Below are 18090 nucleotides of genomic sequence, written 5' to 3' on the forward strand. Positions count from 1 at the left end.
CTCACAAAGGACTAGAATACCCTCGGACTTCTTTCTTTCATATCTTCCCCGTCCGAACTCCAAATTGAATACCGTTTTCACCGTCGGACTCGTCATTGACTATACTTGTCATTTGATTTGCTTGAAGTCTTTTCTCTCATTTTCGACACATGAAATGATAGTGATAATTCGCTCCTTTTATTCCGAATTAAGTTCTTTATTCCAAATATGGTACCTAACATGAAAAACACATAAAATATTATTGATAACACTCGAAAAGGAATAATTAGTCTAAGTTATGCTCTCCAAATGTGACATTTTCATGTCACATCATTTCTCGCTCTTCAACTGAGGCTGAGTATAGGGCATTAGCTCAATCTTCTACTGAAGCTATTTGGATTTGTTCTCTTTTAAAGGATCTTCATATTAGTCTCACAACTCCACCTCAGATTTGGTGTGATAATGTCTCGGTTCTTTCCTTAGCCTCTAATCCAGTCTTTCATTCGAGAGCTTGTTTCTTCCAAGCAGTTGTCTCTCAGATACATCTCCACCCACCATCAGCCAGCTGATGTCTTCACTAAAGCTTTGCCTAGCCCTCGATTTGGTATACTTAGAAACAAACTGTAGGTTCTCTCCAAAGATACCTCCAGTTTGAAGGGGGGTAATAGAGCTTATCTAGCTGCGCGAATTACTGGATCATGAAAATAAGCATAGAATCATAACCCTAGAGTTGTTAGGGTAGTTAGTTTCGGTTACAACAAACTCCAACCGATTTCTAACAAACTATTTTTCTCTTTTGATTTCGGTTTTCCCTTGTTAATCTTCTATATAAACTCATGTAATAAGTTTGTAAGATTTAAGTGAAATGAAATCGATTAAAGTGAAGCATAAGCTCCTAGCTGAAGTTTACCATTGTTTTGTAACTTCTAGCTCATGAAATCAGCAGCTAGTAAATCCACTAGTGACATGTATATCAAAATCCCGGCAGCTGCCACATTTAGAACTCCTTTAACGTTTAGAGCCGTTGGGCTAGTCTCACTATAATTTATAAACATTTGTTATTCCGACACCGACTCCAATCCCTATCGGTGTTGTAAGGGGGGGAAATAGTACCATTATAACCACTGCCCTGCTCTTAAATTCTGCCTGCAGAAAGACATGAAAAATTCATTAGTACTTAGATATTAACTAATTATCATTAATTTTAACTTGGTTACTAAAACTAAAGCAAGAAACTCAATTGATATTTAGTACCTGAGAGATATGCAACTACCAAGTCGCATGCCTTCAAAGCGTTGATGAAAACTCGAAGCAGCAATAAGGGGTTTCCCCATGAAGAAGAAGATAATACTAATACTATTTCTTATCCCCACATTAGTGTTAAGTGAATGTACATGTGATGTTGAAGAAGATGAAGATATAAACAAAGAAGAAGCAATGAAATTCAAAATAATAGCTCTTCACCCAGATAAGAACATATTCTTCTTGATAAAACCAGTTGATAATATAACATAATGGGCCTAAAAGGTTACCCTAAAAGGTCTCCACCCGCAAGTATACGGGCGTCAAGTTATAGTTCCGGTAAGACCGGTTCGTTCCTCAGAGACTAAGTTAAACTAAATTCTAACCTTAAAACTATTGAGATTTAAAAATGGTTTGATGGTGGTAAAATAAAAATAAAATATAAAACTCAAAAATAAATAAAGAAATAAGTCGGTATTCAGAAGAAAGGAACCTAGGGTTTTCGAATCCGTCTTCCTAACAATTCTAACGACAATTTAATTTTGATCTAATTAGAGAGTTCTCTATATAAGTCAAGTTTTAGTCCATGAACGGTCTAAAAACCCGGAAGATTTTATCGTTAAAATAGTAAAAACTTTAATAAATTTATCGAGAGAATAATTATTATGACATCATCTAAAACCCTAGATAGAAAAGATTTAGCTACTCATGCTAGAAACGATAAATATTTGAATTAGTATAAGAAAAAGAAGAAAGAAACTTAACTTTTCTGCGATTTTCCCACCAAACAGAGCCTAAGGAAGTGATTTCCTTCTGATTTTCAGAGAATTCTGCCAAACGCACCCTCTGAGAAAACGATTTTCTCGTCTTCCCGGAAATATTTTCCTCTCTGAGAAAATTATTTTCTCACCTTCCTTAACTCTCTTTCTCTCTCTAAACTTTCTGTTTTCTCTCTCTATCTCATACTCTAATCTCTCTCTCTCTCTGTAATCTCTCTCTCTCTCACTAAGAAAAAAGAAAACAAAGCAAGATAAACTCAAAAACAAGATGAAGAAAATAATAAAACCGAACCTCTCTACAATATCTCTCTGTCTCTCTCTCTCTAACTTTCTCTCTTCCTCTGTAATCTCTCTCTCTCTCTCTTTCTCACTAAGAAAAAGAGTTTAACAAAGAAAAAACAAAAAGTTAAGAAATAAAAACTTGGAATGATCCACCCCGGTTCTGTCTCTCTCTCTCTCTACTTTTCTCTTTTTAAAACTCTTCCTGAAACCGTGATTTTGTTCTATAAAACCCGATGATCCCCCTCATCTCTCTCTCTCTACTCTTTTATAAACCAAAAGAAAACCGATTCAATTTCATCTTCCTCCAATCTCGGCTTCTCTGATTTTGCTCTCTCTCTCTCTAAAACTAACCAACAACCTTCTCGGTTTTAACCAGCTTTCTTTCTTGTCACAATCTTCAGTCAATCTCTCCTTCTTCTACAGAATAATTTCTTATAAGTTATCTTCATTTAGAAATAGGAGAGAATCCCACAAATTTGGAAATACGGTTGCTGAATGTGAAGTGGGACACAGATGGCGAAATGTTACTGTACTTTGCGGGAGAAATAAACCTATGCGGCCCACCTCTTTTGATTCGAACACGTGTACGGAGAGTAGCAAGACCGTTGGATCATTTTGGACTACTATACTATCTTGCAGCGCGTTACACTGAGTCTTGGACCCCTACACATTTTAAAGTACCACCGTTTTAGACCGAATATAGCCCGAAATGCATCTGAGCCTTTAGATTCGCTTCCCTCTTGTGCGCCACGTGTCGCAGAAGATCTATATTGACTTGATTTTGACTTAAACTTTGACCGGTTCTAATCTGCTCATCCGGACTCCAATTTCACTTCCGTTTTCGCCCACGAGTTCGTCTTGAATCTAGTTTCACATGAGCATTAATATTGACCAGAATACTCTTGTCATTAAAATGACCAAAATGCCCCTCAAGTAGGTCTTTATCACGATGTTTTCGCATCGAACTCCGTAAATGAGACCTGAGAAAGAAAATCAAACAAATCATAAGAGTAACCGCTCGAACTGGACTAACTAACCCAAATTAAGATATTCAAATGAGGCATTTTCATGACTCATCATAACACCAGCAGCCAGGGACGGATCCAGGATTTTTACTTAGGGGGTGCAGATTTATATACTTAAATAAAAAAAAAATTGCAAATAGAGTAATTAACAAAATATTTTTATTCATTAATTATATTAGTACATCAACGATTACAAACACAATTGACCTATACGAGAATTCATATTTTGAAATGTTCGCATAATTGAGTCATCGTCAATTTCACTAAAACCTTTTTTTTCAATAAAGACTACTAAACTGTCATTCAACCACACATCGCTCATCTTGTTTCTTAAGCGTGTTATAACTAGCTTCAAAGCTAAAAATCCCTTTCAACAGAGGCAGTCTCAACCAGCAAAGTTAGTGCTAAAGTGATAAACAAACAAACGTAGTGATATGGTTTATTTCTCTTAGTTTACACCAATGTTCTAGCAAGAGCTCCAATCCCGTCCAAATTTAAGAAATCATCATTCTGCCTCATATCGTTAATGTAATTCTCAAACTGATAACTAAGGGTTTATGATAGATGAATTGAAGTTTATAGGGTTTAGAGTAGATGAATTGAACTTCGGTAGGATATATAGTAGATGGATTGAAGTTTGTAAGGATTTATGGTAGATGAGTTGAAGTTCATAAGGTTTAGGATAGTTAAATTGAATTTTATAAAATTTTAAGACAGTTTTTTTTATGACAAAACCCATAACATAAACAAATAGAGTATTTACAAGTAGAACAACAAAAAGATGAAACCGTAAAATATACGACCTAAAAATAACAAAATGAACAACAAAGGCATTGATGTTGTGATTGAATTTTATAAAATTTTAAGACAGTTTTTTTTATGACAAAACCCATAACATAAACAAATAGAGTATTTACAAGTAGAACAACAAAAAGATGAAACCGTAAAATATACGACCTAAAAATAACAAAATGAACAACAAAGGCATTGATGTTGTGATTAAATAATTTCAATATGTTACCAGACAACACCCAGACCTCAACAAATTACCCACTAAGCCAAGCTCCCTTTGATGTCATCTCTACACGATTGGATATACATATAGCATGGATACATACCTATCAAGAAAAACACTTAAAATGCATATAGTGGGTTTTGAACTCATGCTCTCACGGTGGCACCCACAAATCCACAATACAACCCCTGTTAAAACCACAACGCCGGGATCCTCATTGTCTCGTCTTGTTACATATCTTGATATACATATATATTAAAGGGAAGTTACTACTATTTTCTTTTTTTCATGAGGATCCAGGGGGAGCGACCGCAACCGCACCCCCTAGCACCCCCATGGTCCGCCCCTGCCAGCAGCAAATGATTTTATCAAGAAGAATATGTTCTTATCTGGGTGAAGAGCTGGTATTTTTCTTCCAAGAATCGGTATACGTACACCGATTTCACTCGCTATTAGAATCGATATTAATTTATTTTGAATTTCAATGCTTCTTTCTTGTTTATATCTTCACCATCACATGTACATACACTTAATACTAATGTGGGGAGAAGAAATAGTACTAATATTGTCTTCTTCTTCGTGGGTATCATCAATACTTTAGCCTTTAGAGAGAGGAGGTCTAGATAGAGGAAGCCACGGAGAAGGAACAGTATGAAGTTTGAGAATGAGGGCTACTGTTTATATTGGAAAAATTAGATGCAAGCAAACTATTTTTTAGTTTTTTTTTTTTTTTTGCTGAAAGAAATCATATGGCTTTCACAGTGAAACTTTATAACATTGCTATATGTGCAAGGTAATATTAGGTATCTTAGATTTCCGATGTCATCGTGATCATTTAAAATATCACATAACAAGAACAAACTCGGTTATATCTGCAATTTGGTTAAATGGTATAAGTGAACAAAATCATATAGCTTTCACAACAAAAATTTATAAGATATATGTGCAAGGTAATATGACCTACCACTGATTTCCAATGTCATCGTGATCATTTGAAACGTCACATATATAGCAAGAACAAACTCGTATCAATTTGGACGCAATTAACTTCATATGAAAAAAAAATCAATGGAACAACAAAATTTATTTATTGAAAACAACTGTTTTTCTGTTATTGACAGATTCCTAGATTTTTGAATGAACTAAAAGGTAAAAGAGGACTAAAAACATATGAATATAAAGCACTAAAAATAAGAGCGGTGGAATATATAGAAGGAAAAAATGATAGTGCATGATTGGAGGTGGTTTTGGTGGTCGAAGTTTCGAATGAGCAACCAAGCAAGAGTTGAAATTGATCAAAAAACTTGTTTTATTCCTTGATGGATTACAAAAGAAATATAAGACTCTATTTATAGAGTTACAATACTACTAGTTTCTAACTTTATTAGTTTCTTAATAGTTTATACTAATATATTTACTAGTTCCTAATTCTTACTAGTTTCTAATATTTGATATTTCCTAATATCTATATAATAAAAGAGGAGGGTATCTTTTTAGAATATACCCTCCTCACTTAGTGGCTAGGATTTATCCTCACAAAGTGTCTTGGACGGTTCAGATTAAGTTTAATAGATGCTTTTCTTTTCAACCTTCCCCATCCCAAACACTCATTCCCGCTCATTCCCGCCCAAACACACTCTCTCTCATCTTCACGGTCTCTCACTCCCTCATCTTTCTGGCAGAGAAGTTGTGGGGTTCAACCTCTCCTTCTCTCAACTTCTTGGTTGGTATATCTTCTGGAAGAAGGTATCTCTTTATCTCTCCCTATCTCTCTATATAGATTTTGCAGTCTCAATCTAGGGTTTTTGTTTTGGTGGCTCAGTTTACAGACCATTCAAATGAAAGGGGAAGCAATATTTTGCCATATGCTTTTCTTCTCCAAAGTTTTCTCTCAATCATGATGTAACTACTTCTTTGTACCAACTTATTTCACTGAAATCACCTTGGTTTGTAGTAGGAGTTTGGGTTTTTTTGGTAATTAGGTTTCTTCAAAAATAATTAGGTTTCTTTGGTTAACATCATTCATGGGTTCTAAATTTTGCTGTAATTTGGGTTCAATCATGATGTATCTATCTCTTTGGGTTCAATCATGATGTATCTATCTCTTTGGGTTCAATCATGATGTATCTATCTCTTTGGGTTCAATCATGATGTATCTATCTCTTTGTACCAACTTACTTCACTGAAATCACCTTGGTTTGTAGTAGGAGTTTGGAGTTTTTTTTTTTTTTGTAATCACCTTGGTTTGTAGTAGGAGTTTGGGGTTTTTTTTTTTGGTTTGTAATAGGTTTCTTCAAAACTAATTAGGTTTCTTTGGTTAGCATCATTTTGGATTTTCATAGTTTGGTGATATTGCTCTCTAGAGTTCTAAATTTTGCTGTAAAATTTCGGTTAGGTTTGAACTTCCCTTTTGCTGTAATTCGGGTTCAAACTTTTCTTGAATAAAAAGTAACTTTGTTGTGCTTTCATTTTCAGGTGAATCAAGGTTAGGATTGAACTTTCATTTGATGCATTCTATGTTAAGGTGAGCTTTCATTTGATGCATTCCTCATTTAGTTTAAATTAAATCTCAGTTCAAGTACCTCCTTCTATTTAGAGTTCAAGTACCTCCTTGAGCTATTCCAAAACTCAGATTATGTATCATAGTTTGGCTCCTACTACTTATACGTTTCCTTTATTTACATCTTTTCTATTTTGTTCCAAGTATGAGTTTTGTTGAGCATTTAGCCAAGAATCAAAGTAAGGTTATATCACCAAATTTATAGTATGGTGTCACGAAGGAGTTCCCAAACACTCATTCATAACTTGGATAGCACTTAAAAGAGGACTTAAAACTAAAGCAAAATTGAGGGGTTGGGGCCTTGATATCGATGATAAGTGTACGTTTTGTCAAACCAGTATAGAGAGTGATGAACACCTTTTTTTCCAGTGTGCCTTTTCACTATCGGTGTGGACTAAATTATTAGAGATGATCGGTATTAGTAGAACCCATTCTGGGCTTTGGACCGATGAAGTAAATTGGTGCGTGTCCAGTTTTCATGGAAATTCATTACTTGGTCGATTAGGAAGCTTGATTTTCAATGCGTATTTCTACCACATTTGGACAGAGAGGAACAACCGAGTATTCAGAGGAGAATCAAAGTCAGCACAAACATTATGCATGGTGGTGGTTAGTGAAGTTAAAATAAAGGCGACTGCATGGAAGACAAAGCCCATCATGGTAGAGGGAGGCCAGCAGATCCTTGCGAACTGGAATCTGGCCATTACACCGAATATACGAGCACCCAAATTCTGTCGGTGGCAAGGACCGGCAACTGACGAGGTGCTTATAAACACCGATGGTGCGTTCGACGATTCAGCTGGGGGTTATGGAGCAATTATTCGGAATTCGGAAGGAGAGGTACTTGTGGCGGCAGCAACTAGGACACACCGAGTCTCAGTACTGAAGCATGAGTTACAGGGAGTGTGTTTGGGTCTCCAATTAGCAATCAAGTATGGACTAAGAAGAGTGGGAATTGCCACTGATTCCCAAATTACAGTGGACATTCTTACTAACAATACTAAGCAGCCTCCTTGGCAAGTTACACGCTTGGTAAATGAGATTAGGATTATATGGAATCAGTTTGAGACTTGTTCAATCAAGCATGTGTTTCGAGAAATAAACCAGGCGGCGGACTATCTGTCGAAACTGAGGACACATGAGGGAATGTCAGAATATACGGCGCATGATCTTCCTCCCGAGCTGCAGAAAATAGTGAGAGATGATAAAAGGGGTGTAATTAGAATGCGGTATACTTAGAGTTTTTTGTTGGTGATGTTTTTCTTTACGATTCTTTTGTTACTTGCTTATTCTTAGTTGTTTTTTTTGTTCGGGGTCGGGCCCTTTAAACCCGTTGACAAATTCAAATAAAAAAAACCAAATTTATAGTATATTAATTACATTATCTTTCTTCTTAGTAATACTGTTTTATCTTCGGATTGCATTGTGATTAAAATTTGCATAAGTGGGTGTAACCATTAAAGCTTCCTCATTGATTCATCTTCTTTGACAATAAGTGGGTTGATGAATTGTTGAATTGAGTGTAACCATTAAAGCATTCTACTTTAAACCTTAGCACAACACGACTCTTTTTTTCTAGTTTTGTTGTCAATTTACAATGTTCTCCAAAAAAGAAAAATGCACATCCTTGGCCTTTACAAACCGAAATCTGCTATAGATCCTCACTATTTGAATCTGATTTTGTTTCTTAAATAACACTTGAAAATCATTGAGTAGTTTTTAGAGTCAAATCATGTTACTTGAATTTAGTTTCTAAGAATACATTATTTGAATCTAATTTTGTACGATTCGGAGTCAAATCATAACGACATCCAGCAAACTCTCTAGACTTTTTGTAAAGCATTTGAGTAGTTTTTAGATTCATATAAACTGTATGTGACATTGAATTAGAAGAAAATGTGACATCTCTATGAGAAGAAAAAATGCTTCGCTAAATGTTTAGAAGAAAAAAAATGCTTAGCTAAATGTTTAGAAGAAAAAAAAATGCTTAATGAGCATCTCTGTGAGAAGATGAATCAATAAGGATATTAGTATCTCATCAATCCTCTCATAAGAAAAACTTCATATTCTTGAATTCTTTGTCTATTAAAGTTCGCTCCAACTTCGTCGTTTATTGCAATTGTCGCAGGTATCTCTCTTTCTTGATGTAGGGTTTTCAAGGTAGTAGTTCCAGGTAATTTTGGCTAATTTTTTTTTTTGAAGTTGTTTGTGTTAAGTTGAATTGTTTTGTTAGTTTTCATAATTGTTTGTGTTAAATTAAATTCTTAAGGTTAAATATGAGTTTCACAGTATATAGTTTTTAGGTTATATTTTGATCATATTTAGGTTATATTTTGATCATTGTTCTTATTTGATTTTATTTGGCAGCTCCTCTCTCTAGAACTTATTGTTCGAATACCCAAACCCCATTCATAACAGTGTTCTTATCGTTCTTTGGATCCAACTTTGGAAGAACAGTAGTTGAGTTTCTAGGTCAAGTTTCATTATTAAAATTGCCCAAGTTGTCAAATTCAAACATTATAATAAGTAGTATCGCCATGGCTTCTATTAGTAACTTCTATTAGAATAAGTAGTATCACCAGTGCTCTATTAGAAAATACTGTTCCATTATAATAAGTAGTATCGCCAGTGCTCTAGATGTGATTATGTATTGTTTATCCATTTCTTTCAGTAATTTCTATTAAAACTTCCAATACCGGAACCATATCTTCGAGCTCTAACATCGACATATACGTACTTCTTGACGCTTATATCATCAGTTGACGGAAAATATTTGATGATTTTGATGTTCCTTTGCAAAGTGAGCCATAGCTTTAACGTCTCCTCTATTATGGGTTCTGCATTTCGAACATGTTTTCGCTTATGTTATGGAACATAGCATTTTTTTTGTCGAACTTCCAAATTTTAATCCAATTGAAAAGAATTTCAAGATTTTTCTTTAGAACAATCTCTCGGATAGATGAAGAATCTTGGTTTTCGATCTTTTTCTGTTTGTATCAACAATTTAGTCTAATTGTTTGTCTCTTAATCTTTAACGTTGTCACTTCTCTCTTTCTCTCTCTCTCTCTACAGTTAGCTAATTCTTTTTCATTTTTCTCTTTACAGTTTTGGTGAACTTTTGTGTGTTAGGCGATCTCTCACGCACAACCGGTAGCTGTTCGACCCTCTCTCACACACGCACACAAAACCTCTTTCGCTCTCTCGAAATTGAATATTTGTTGCCTTATTGATGATGAATTTCACTAATTTGACTATGGATTTGATCTATGAATTTAATTCATGGGCACCTTCATGTTTGGCATTTAAACAACTGTATTTTATTCTGGGAGAGAGTTGAATTTGAGTTTACATTGTTTTATTAGTCTTTTGTTTTTTTGCGGTTTGAGTTTCTGTCAATGTTGCTTTGAAACTTACAGTGAAAAACAGTGTGATTAACGAACTCCATTTAATCCTAAAATTGTTGCATAGTTGATTTGAAACTTTGCCTATAAATTAATGTCTGTGTATAGAGTTTTTTGTGGGTTAAGAAGTTACATTAACATATAGAAGATCTTATTATTAACATACAGAAGATCTTATTATTCTTTTGACAATAGATCTCTTAACATGGCTGAGAGACAAAGGAAGAGAAATTACTATGGTCTTTTTAAAGACTCGGAGCCAAATCTCTCAATATACGGACAGGTACAATATATGTTTTAGTATAATTGATTTTCACAATTTTGTTTGTTTGTTGGTACTAACAAATATATATTTTTTCTCTTAAATAGGTTGACTCCCACTTGGATGAAACGGTAATAGAGGTTTATAACAGTTGTAATTAACCAATCTCAATATCTTTAGGTACAATGCTACTATATATATATCACAATCTTATGAGAATTTTGTACAGATTCGATTGTTAACTACAAGGGGAGTGCAGGTCACAATCCACAATACGGAGGTTTGGTATCTGAGCCATTTAATTTTTATTATATAGATTTTTATTTTCTATACTTAATATGGACATTTCATTATTTGAATAGCCGAGAAACATCACAGAAAATGCAACTTATATAGACAAAGGGAAGTCTGCGACGATAGCATCTGAGGTAGACTTTCAAGAATTTAAATTGATTTAGTTGTGAGCACAATATCAATTTTAATTATCATACTAAACGTGGAGGTTTCTTCCCTTAAATAGCCAACTATCTCCGTCGAGACGATCAACCTTTTACAAAAGAACAAAGAAAATATTGCACCTCAAGAATCATATGTAAAAGAAAAGACTAAAAACATAGACAAAGGAAAGGCTATAGCAATATCATCTGAGGTATATATATATATATATGGGTTAATGTTAATGGTTTCTTAGGTTGTTTTTGCTTCTATGAAGAGTTTCACTGATGTTTATTCTTTACGACGAAAGGTTTCCTTATACATTGACACAAATGTCATATCAAAACGTACACTTGCTCAACGATTACGAAGGGAAAGGGAGAAATTGCAATGCATTCACAAAAAGTCTATAGCGATAACACCTGAGGTAGACGATAAACATTTAAGTTGATTCAGTTGTGAGCACAACATACATTTTTGTCATCATACTAAATGTGGAGGTTTCTTTCCCTAAATAGCCAACTAACTCTGTCGAGACGATAAACCTTTTAGAGAAAAACAAAAAAAATATTGCACCTTAAGAATCATATGTAAAAGAAAAAACTAAAAACTTAGACAAATGAAAGGCTATAACAATATCATTTGAGGTACATGTGTGACCATATGGGTTATATGTTTCACTTCTTTACTTTTGTTAATGTTCATGGTTTCTTCCATCGTTTTTGCCTCTATAAAGAATAATTAAATGTTTAATCTTTACTAATTTAGGTTTCCTTAAACATTGACACAAATGTCATATCAAAATATGCACTTGCCCAACGAATACGAAGGGAAAGGGAGAAATTGCAGCGGATTCACGGAATACAATTTACACCAATACACTTTCCCTTTATGACATCCACTAGAATAGATCTTCCACAAAGCGAGACGTATTCGGCAAACGACCCTCACCTGGGCATTCAAAATCAGGTACCCGCTGCTCAACTCGCTTTACCAAAGGCTACTACCCAAAGTAGACTTCCACATCTTGATTGTTTGGACATACATTCTGATCCTCAACCAAGGAACTTAGATTTCGACTTTGAAAGTGTCATAACAAGATCACTCACCCGTTCTCCTGTATATGATGTTCTTAATGAAGTGGATACAAGTTGCCAACATTCAATTTTTGAGCAAGGGGCATCTTCAACTACACATAACATTGTACGACCAGGTCCTACTGAAGTCAGTAATTTAAAAATGCTTCCAGTTGTACATGTACATGAAGAACGTCATTTCTTGAGTCAAATGGATGTTTTGTGTCCCTTTTGCAAAGCGTTGCACTGGAAAGATGAAAAATTAACAAAATCGTCTAACATAAGACCTTTGTTTGGGACATGTTGTTTGCAAGGAAAAATTAAATTACCTTTACTTATCGAACCTCCTGAAGCACTCAAAAACTTATACGATGACAATGATGCATACTCAAAACACTTTAGAAAATTCATTAGAGAGTATAACGCATCAAACGCATTTACAAGTCTGGGGTCAACAATGGAGCCAAGGGTGTTAAATGGTAGGGGGCCAAAGTCATTCACTATACACGGTGAGCTACGACATCGTACAGGTTCTTTAATACCTGAGTTAGAAATGGAGGCTTCCTACGCCCAACTTTACATATTTAACCCAAATACTGCAATCGATTGTCGCAAACGTCGAGATCGACTTCTTGAAGTAGATGTTCTCAAAGTAATCCAAGATGTTTTGCTTCAAAATAACAAGTTCGTAAGAATATATCTTCGGGCCTATGAAATTTTAATGCAATCAAATGCATCCAAGGAAAACTTACCAGCCTACTTGCATTATAATTCGTCAACAGATAGACGTCGTTATAATTTGCCATCAACAGATGAAATTGCTGTCATCTTGCCAGGGGATGGTACTGAAAAAAGTGGAATGCGAGATATTGTTATCCACCTAAAAGGGGGCAATGGTTTGATGAAAATAAATGAATGTCATCCAGCTTATCTTCCATTACATTATGTTTTATTGTTCCCATATGGCGAGCTTGGATGGAATCCCACGTTAACTCAGTGGGATGTCATAAACAATAAATCATCAACAAGTCGATTAACTCAAATGCAGTGGTATAGTTACAGATGTTTCAATACACCAACCGAGTATACAACAATTTTGAAGGGGGGGAAATTATTTCAAGAGTTTTTAGTAGATGCTTGGGCTGCGACAGAGCAAAATCGATTGACATATTATCGGCTAAACCAAGCCCAACTTCATGCAGAACTTTACAAGGGTCTCACTGATATTGAGGAATCTGGATTGGAACCACATCAAGTTGGTCAACGTTTTATATTACCTTCTTCATTTACTGGTAGTCCAAGAATGATGTTTGAACTTTATCAGGATTCATTAGCCATCACACGTTATAACAAGCATCCTGATTTGTTCATCACAATGACTGCGAATCCTCATTGGCCAGAAATCACGTCAGCTCTGCTGCCTAATCAGACTTCCCTTGATAGGCCTGATTTAGTTGCATGTGTGTTCGAGTTAAAAAGAAGACATTTGATGAAGTTGATTGAAAAAGATGGAATCTTAGGTCAAACAGTTGGCCATGTTTTTACCATTGAATTCCAAAAACGTGGGTTGCCTCATATGCATGCATTAATTTTCTTTCAACAATCCGACAAGGTACGTACTGTTGATCAAATTGATAGGTTGGTTTCAGCAGAATTTCCAGATCCTAAAGAAGATCCTCTACTTTTTGAAACTGTGAAGAGTTGTATGGTGCATGGGCCATGTGGTACTCGGGACAAACATGCTATTTGCATGGAAGACAGAAGGTGTACTAAAAGGTTTCCACGAGTGTTTACGGAGTCGACAACAGTAGACGTGGATGGTTATCCAATCTATCGTCGTCGCGATACTGGTAAAGTGTATACCGTGAAAGGGCATCCTGTCGATAATAGAGATATTGTACCTTACAATGCTTACCTTTCCAAGTTGTTCAACTGTCATATTAACGTTGAAGTTTGTGCGGGTTTGTGTTGCGTAAAATATATCCATAAGTACATCTTCAAAGGATATGATCGTGCTACTTTTGTGTTGGGAAAAGTAGATGAGATTCAACAATATCTGGATGCACGATACATCGGACCACCAGAAGCAGCTTGGCGCATATTTGGCCACACTTTGCATGAGGAGAACCCAACAGTTGTGCGATTGGCAGTTCATTTACCAGGTATGCACCGTGTTCTTTTTAACCCTGATGATTCGAGGGAAACAATTTTAACAAGAGCAGAACAACAAACGTCAACTTTATTGGCCTTCTTTAAATGTTGTGTTTTAAATGAAGATGCACGTGCATTCACTTATCAAGAATTTCCAGAACACTTTGTCTGGAATAAATCACAACATTTATGGACTTCTAGAAAAAAAGGATTTGCAATCGGTAGAATGTATTTTGCGAGTCCAAATTGTGGTGAAAGGTTTTATTTGAGATTATTGTTGACTATTATAAGAGGTCCTCAATCATTTGAATGTTTGCGTACAGTAAATGGTGTTTTATGTGAAGATAATGGCGACTATTATAAGAGGTCCTCAATCGTTAGATGTAGATTATTGTTGACTATTATAAGAGGTCCTCAATCATTTAGCATGTATTGCTCGAGGACTTTTAGAAGATAATGGCGAATGGGTACAGTGTTTAGAGGAAGCTATAAAAATGAAAACTGGGCATCAATTAAGAAAACTGTTCGTTGTTATTCCCTTGCATTGTTTCCCTTCAAATCCGGATCATTTGTGGAATCAGTTTTCACTTAATATTTGTGATGACCTGGCGCACAAGTTGCGTACAGTATTTGGAATCACGACACCGTCCCAGAATCAAGTCACAGACTATGGTTTATATCTTATAAATAAACTACTTCAACAGTCTGGCAAAGATTTAACTCATTTCAAACCTATGCCTCTTTCAACTGAAAATTGGAATGATCAACCTGGGAATAGATTATTACTAGAGCACAGAATGATTCAACATGAATGTCAGACAGTAGATGTACAAGTTAACGTCGATCGTTTAAATGCTGAACAATCTTCTGCTTATAGGGTCATTTTAAATTCGGTCACCAACAATAAAGGAACCGTGTTTTTTTTAAGTGGAGGTGCTGGTACTGGAAAAACATTTTTATACAACACGATTGTAACCAAATGTCGTAGTATGGGTCATATTGTTATAACTGTTGCTTCATCTGGAATTGCTTCGTTGTTATTAGTGGGAGGTCGAACTGCACATTCAACATTTTGTATTCCCTTAGATATTTTAGATAATTCGATATGTGGGTTCCATAAGCAGTCTATCCATGCTGAGTTATTTAGGGAAACTAAGCTAATTATATGGGATGAAGTACCTATGCAACATAGATTTTGTGTGGAAGCAGTTGATCGAACACTTCAGGATATTTGTGATAACAAAAACCCATTTGGTGGTATTACTGTGGTTCTAGGCGGTGATTTTAGGCAAATCTTGCCTGTAATACCAAAAGGAGTTCGTGAACAAATAGTCGCCGCTTCACTAAAACGTTCACCACTTTGGTTGATTATTGTTGTCCTGACATTGAGTATTAACATGAGGTTAGCTGATTCAGAGCCAGAAAATGTTGATTTTGCAAAATTCTTGGTTGAGGTACTTCCTTACTTCTTCCAACAAACAATTCATTATTTTAATAAATTATGTGTTATTACAAACCTTCAAATGGTTGACATAGTTATATTTTTTTTAGATTGGAACAAACCCGTGTGAAATTGTTCAACTACCACTTATTCACAGGTGTAAGAATCCACCTGAGTTATTGTGTTCAACCTATCCTGGATTGAATATATTAGGTACATCATCTCCAAAGTACTTGACAGAGAGAGCTATTTTATCTCCCCGTAATGATGATGTAGACTTTATTAATTTGGAGGCATTAAAAATATTTCCAGGAGAGGCTATTGTCTATTTAGCCGATGATAAATTAGTTGAAGAGGGGGAAGACAATAGGTTTGGAGGAGGTAATTATCCCAATGAGTATTTAAACTCTCTCGATCCTCCAGGATTACCTCCCTTCAAGCTTCAACTAAAAGTTGGTTGTCCAATAATGTTATTAAGAAATTTTACTCCAAAAGATGGTCTTTGCAACGGAACTAGGTTGATTGTGGTTCGATGTGCTCCACGCATAATTGAAGCTCAAATTATTACCGGAGATAAATCTGGAGATTTAGTTTTCTTGCCTCGAATATCTCTTACAACATCTTCTGTAGACGTTCCTGTTCGGATGACAAGAAGACAATTTCCAATTCGATTGGCTTATGCAATGACAATTAACAAATCTCAAGGACAATCTGTTAAGTTTGTTGGAGTTGATCTGCGGAGCCCAGTTTTTAGCCATGGCCAACTATACGTAGCATTGTCAAGATGCACTGCTTCAAATAGATTACATGTTTTATTACCGGAAACCTCAGAAAACTCAACTACGAATATTGTGTACCCTGAGGTTTTATTATAGCTATAGGTAATCTTTCATGATATTTACTTCTTTTTTTCATTGTACCCAAATTCAACAAGTATTAACTATTTAACTTTCTTTTTCACTAATAGAGTTGGGATCAACAAGTACAAGACTTTGAGAGGCGAAATAAAAGATATATATGGGGAGAATGGAAGCATCGAAACACAGTAAGTGTATATTGCTTATAATTTTATTGACCTTAAAATCTATCATTATGTCATCCTAACTATTGCAATGATATAACTTTTCAGATTGTTGTGCATGCTTCTCACTGGTCGTCACGGGTGCGTGTAGATACAATTACTTTCTTAAGAGTAATTCGAAGAGCTTACATGCCTATTTTGATTGAAAACTACTTTGGCTAAAGTTTTCCAACTCTATGTATTTTGTGATACTTTTTGTATAGAATAGATGATATCTGCAAATGAATGCACATTTCATATAGAAACTATAGCACAATCATACTTTTGTTCAAAGGAACAAACTTTGATGATTGTTTTTGTAGTTTAAATATTTTTTGTTACCATCAACAACTATGTATGTGAAGTTTTATTATGTGAAAGGAAACTATTTTATTTTAATCTATTTATGACTCTAATCTAACTATTATGACAATCTATGATAATACATTTACATCATTAAGGTTTAGAATACATTGCAGCAGACATTTATTGCGCATCAAGCACAATTGAAACAAACATGTTTGCGTCAGGTTATTCCTAAATTTATATAGATTCCACTTTTGTTATTTTTTGTGAGTTAGCTATCGTGACCTTTGTATTCGTTCATGCTGTAGACATTGACGTCATTATGCCATTTGGAAGAGGTCAACCTTTAACTTCTCCGTGTTCCAAATCACACCAAAGGAACATTTTTAAGAGGTCAGTACTTTTCTTAGTCTAAAATTTGGTAATTTTACTAATTAGATATATTCTGAATTTATTTTATTGTGTCCATAACTATTCAAATTGGATATTGCTCAATCGTTCCTTTTAATTGGCAACAATGGTGTACCGTAAAGACGACATCTAATCAGGTTCTGAGCTCATTCTTTTATCTGTAAGTATTTTTACAAATGTCATTGATTTTTCTGTCATATTTAAATGTTTATGTAATTTTACTACTTCTGTTTACGTGTTGTACCAAATGAGTATATTGTAGTGAGCATCCTTAGACTGGATCATCTATATTCCTATAAATTCGTATATTATTGTGTCTTTATTAAAAGTATTATTTTTAGGACTATTTTCTCGCTACTTACATGGAACAAGTAGATGACAGTAACACTTGATTCTTTACCGGCTAAGATAGGTTATAGTTACATGCTCCCATTGCAATACCTTTTTAGATAAAGTATGTTGTGTCAGAGTCGTACATCAACACACTTTCTGGGTAATGATATGGTTACATGCTCTCATTGCAATATCATTACTTTACGTGTTGTTAAGATCTTTCACTATGATGGTTCTACATTGACAGTGTGATGTTATATGTTACTAATTTTTGTGATGTTATTCAGGTACCTTAAACGCGATATTTGGATGAACATGAGATATTTTTCTGA

At 34.9% G+C, this 18090-nt stretch overlaps 1 protein-coding gene and 1 long non-coding RNA gene across 2 annotated transcripts; both read left to right on the forward strand.

Moving 5' to 3' along the window:
• Positions 1–12609: 12609 nt before the first annotated feature.
• Positions 12610–16422, forward strand: LOC147565311 (uncharacterized). Its single transcript, XM_086651450.1, has 4 exons — positions 12610–14518; positions 14634–15661; positions 15759–16286; positions 16396–16422. Exons 1-4 carry the CDS (start codon positions 12610–12612, stop codon positions 16420–16422), a joined length of 3492 nt encoding a protein of 1163 aa, XP_086507576.1.
• A 15-nt stretch (positions 16423–16437) lies between these two features.
• Positions 16438–16832, forward strand: LOC147565312 (uncharacterized). Its single transcript, XR_015237550.1, has 3 exons — positions 16438–16529; positions 16616–16693; positions 16778–16832. It is a non-coding gene; the product is annotated as an uncharacterized LOC147565312 (long non-coding RNA).
• Positions 16833–18090: the final 1258 nt, after the last annotated feature.

Source organism: Eschscholzia californica, unplaced genomic scaffold (genome assembly GCF_041429995.1).
Source record: "Eschscholzia californica isolate CP2 unplaced genomic scaffold, dmEscCali1.0.p SCAF_1, whole genome shotgun sequence".
NCBI lineage: Eukaryota > Viridiplantae > Streptophyta > Magnoliopsida > Ranunculales > Papaveraceae > Eschscholzia > Eschscholzia californica.

What these genes read in the sequence shown, in the direction of transcription:
- LOC147565311 (XM_086651450.1), top strand. Translation starts at nt 12,610, where the DNA reads ATGGAGGCTTCCTACGCCCAACTTTACATATTTAACCCAAATACTGCA. An exon ending in TTGCAAAATTCTTGGTTGAG is followed by an intron (nt 15,662 to 15,758) that starts GTACTTCCTTAC and finishes TATTTTTTTTAG; the next exon opens with ATTGGAACAAACCCGTGTGA. An exon ending in CATCTTCTGTAGACGTTCCT is followed by an intron (nt 16,287 to 16,395) that starts GTTCGGATGACA and finishes TGCGGAGCCCAG; the next exon opens with TTTTTAGCCATGGCCAACTA.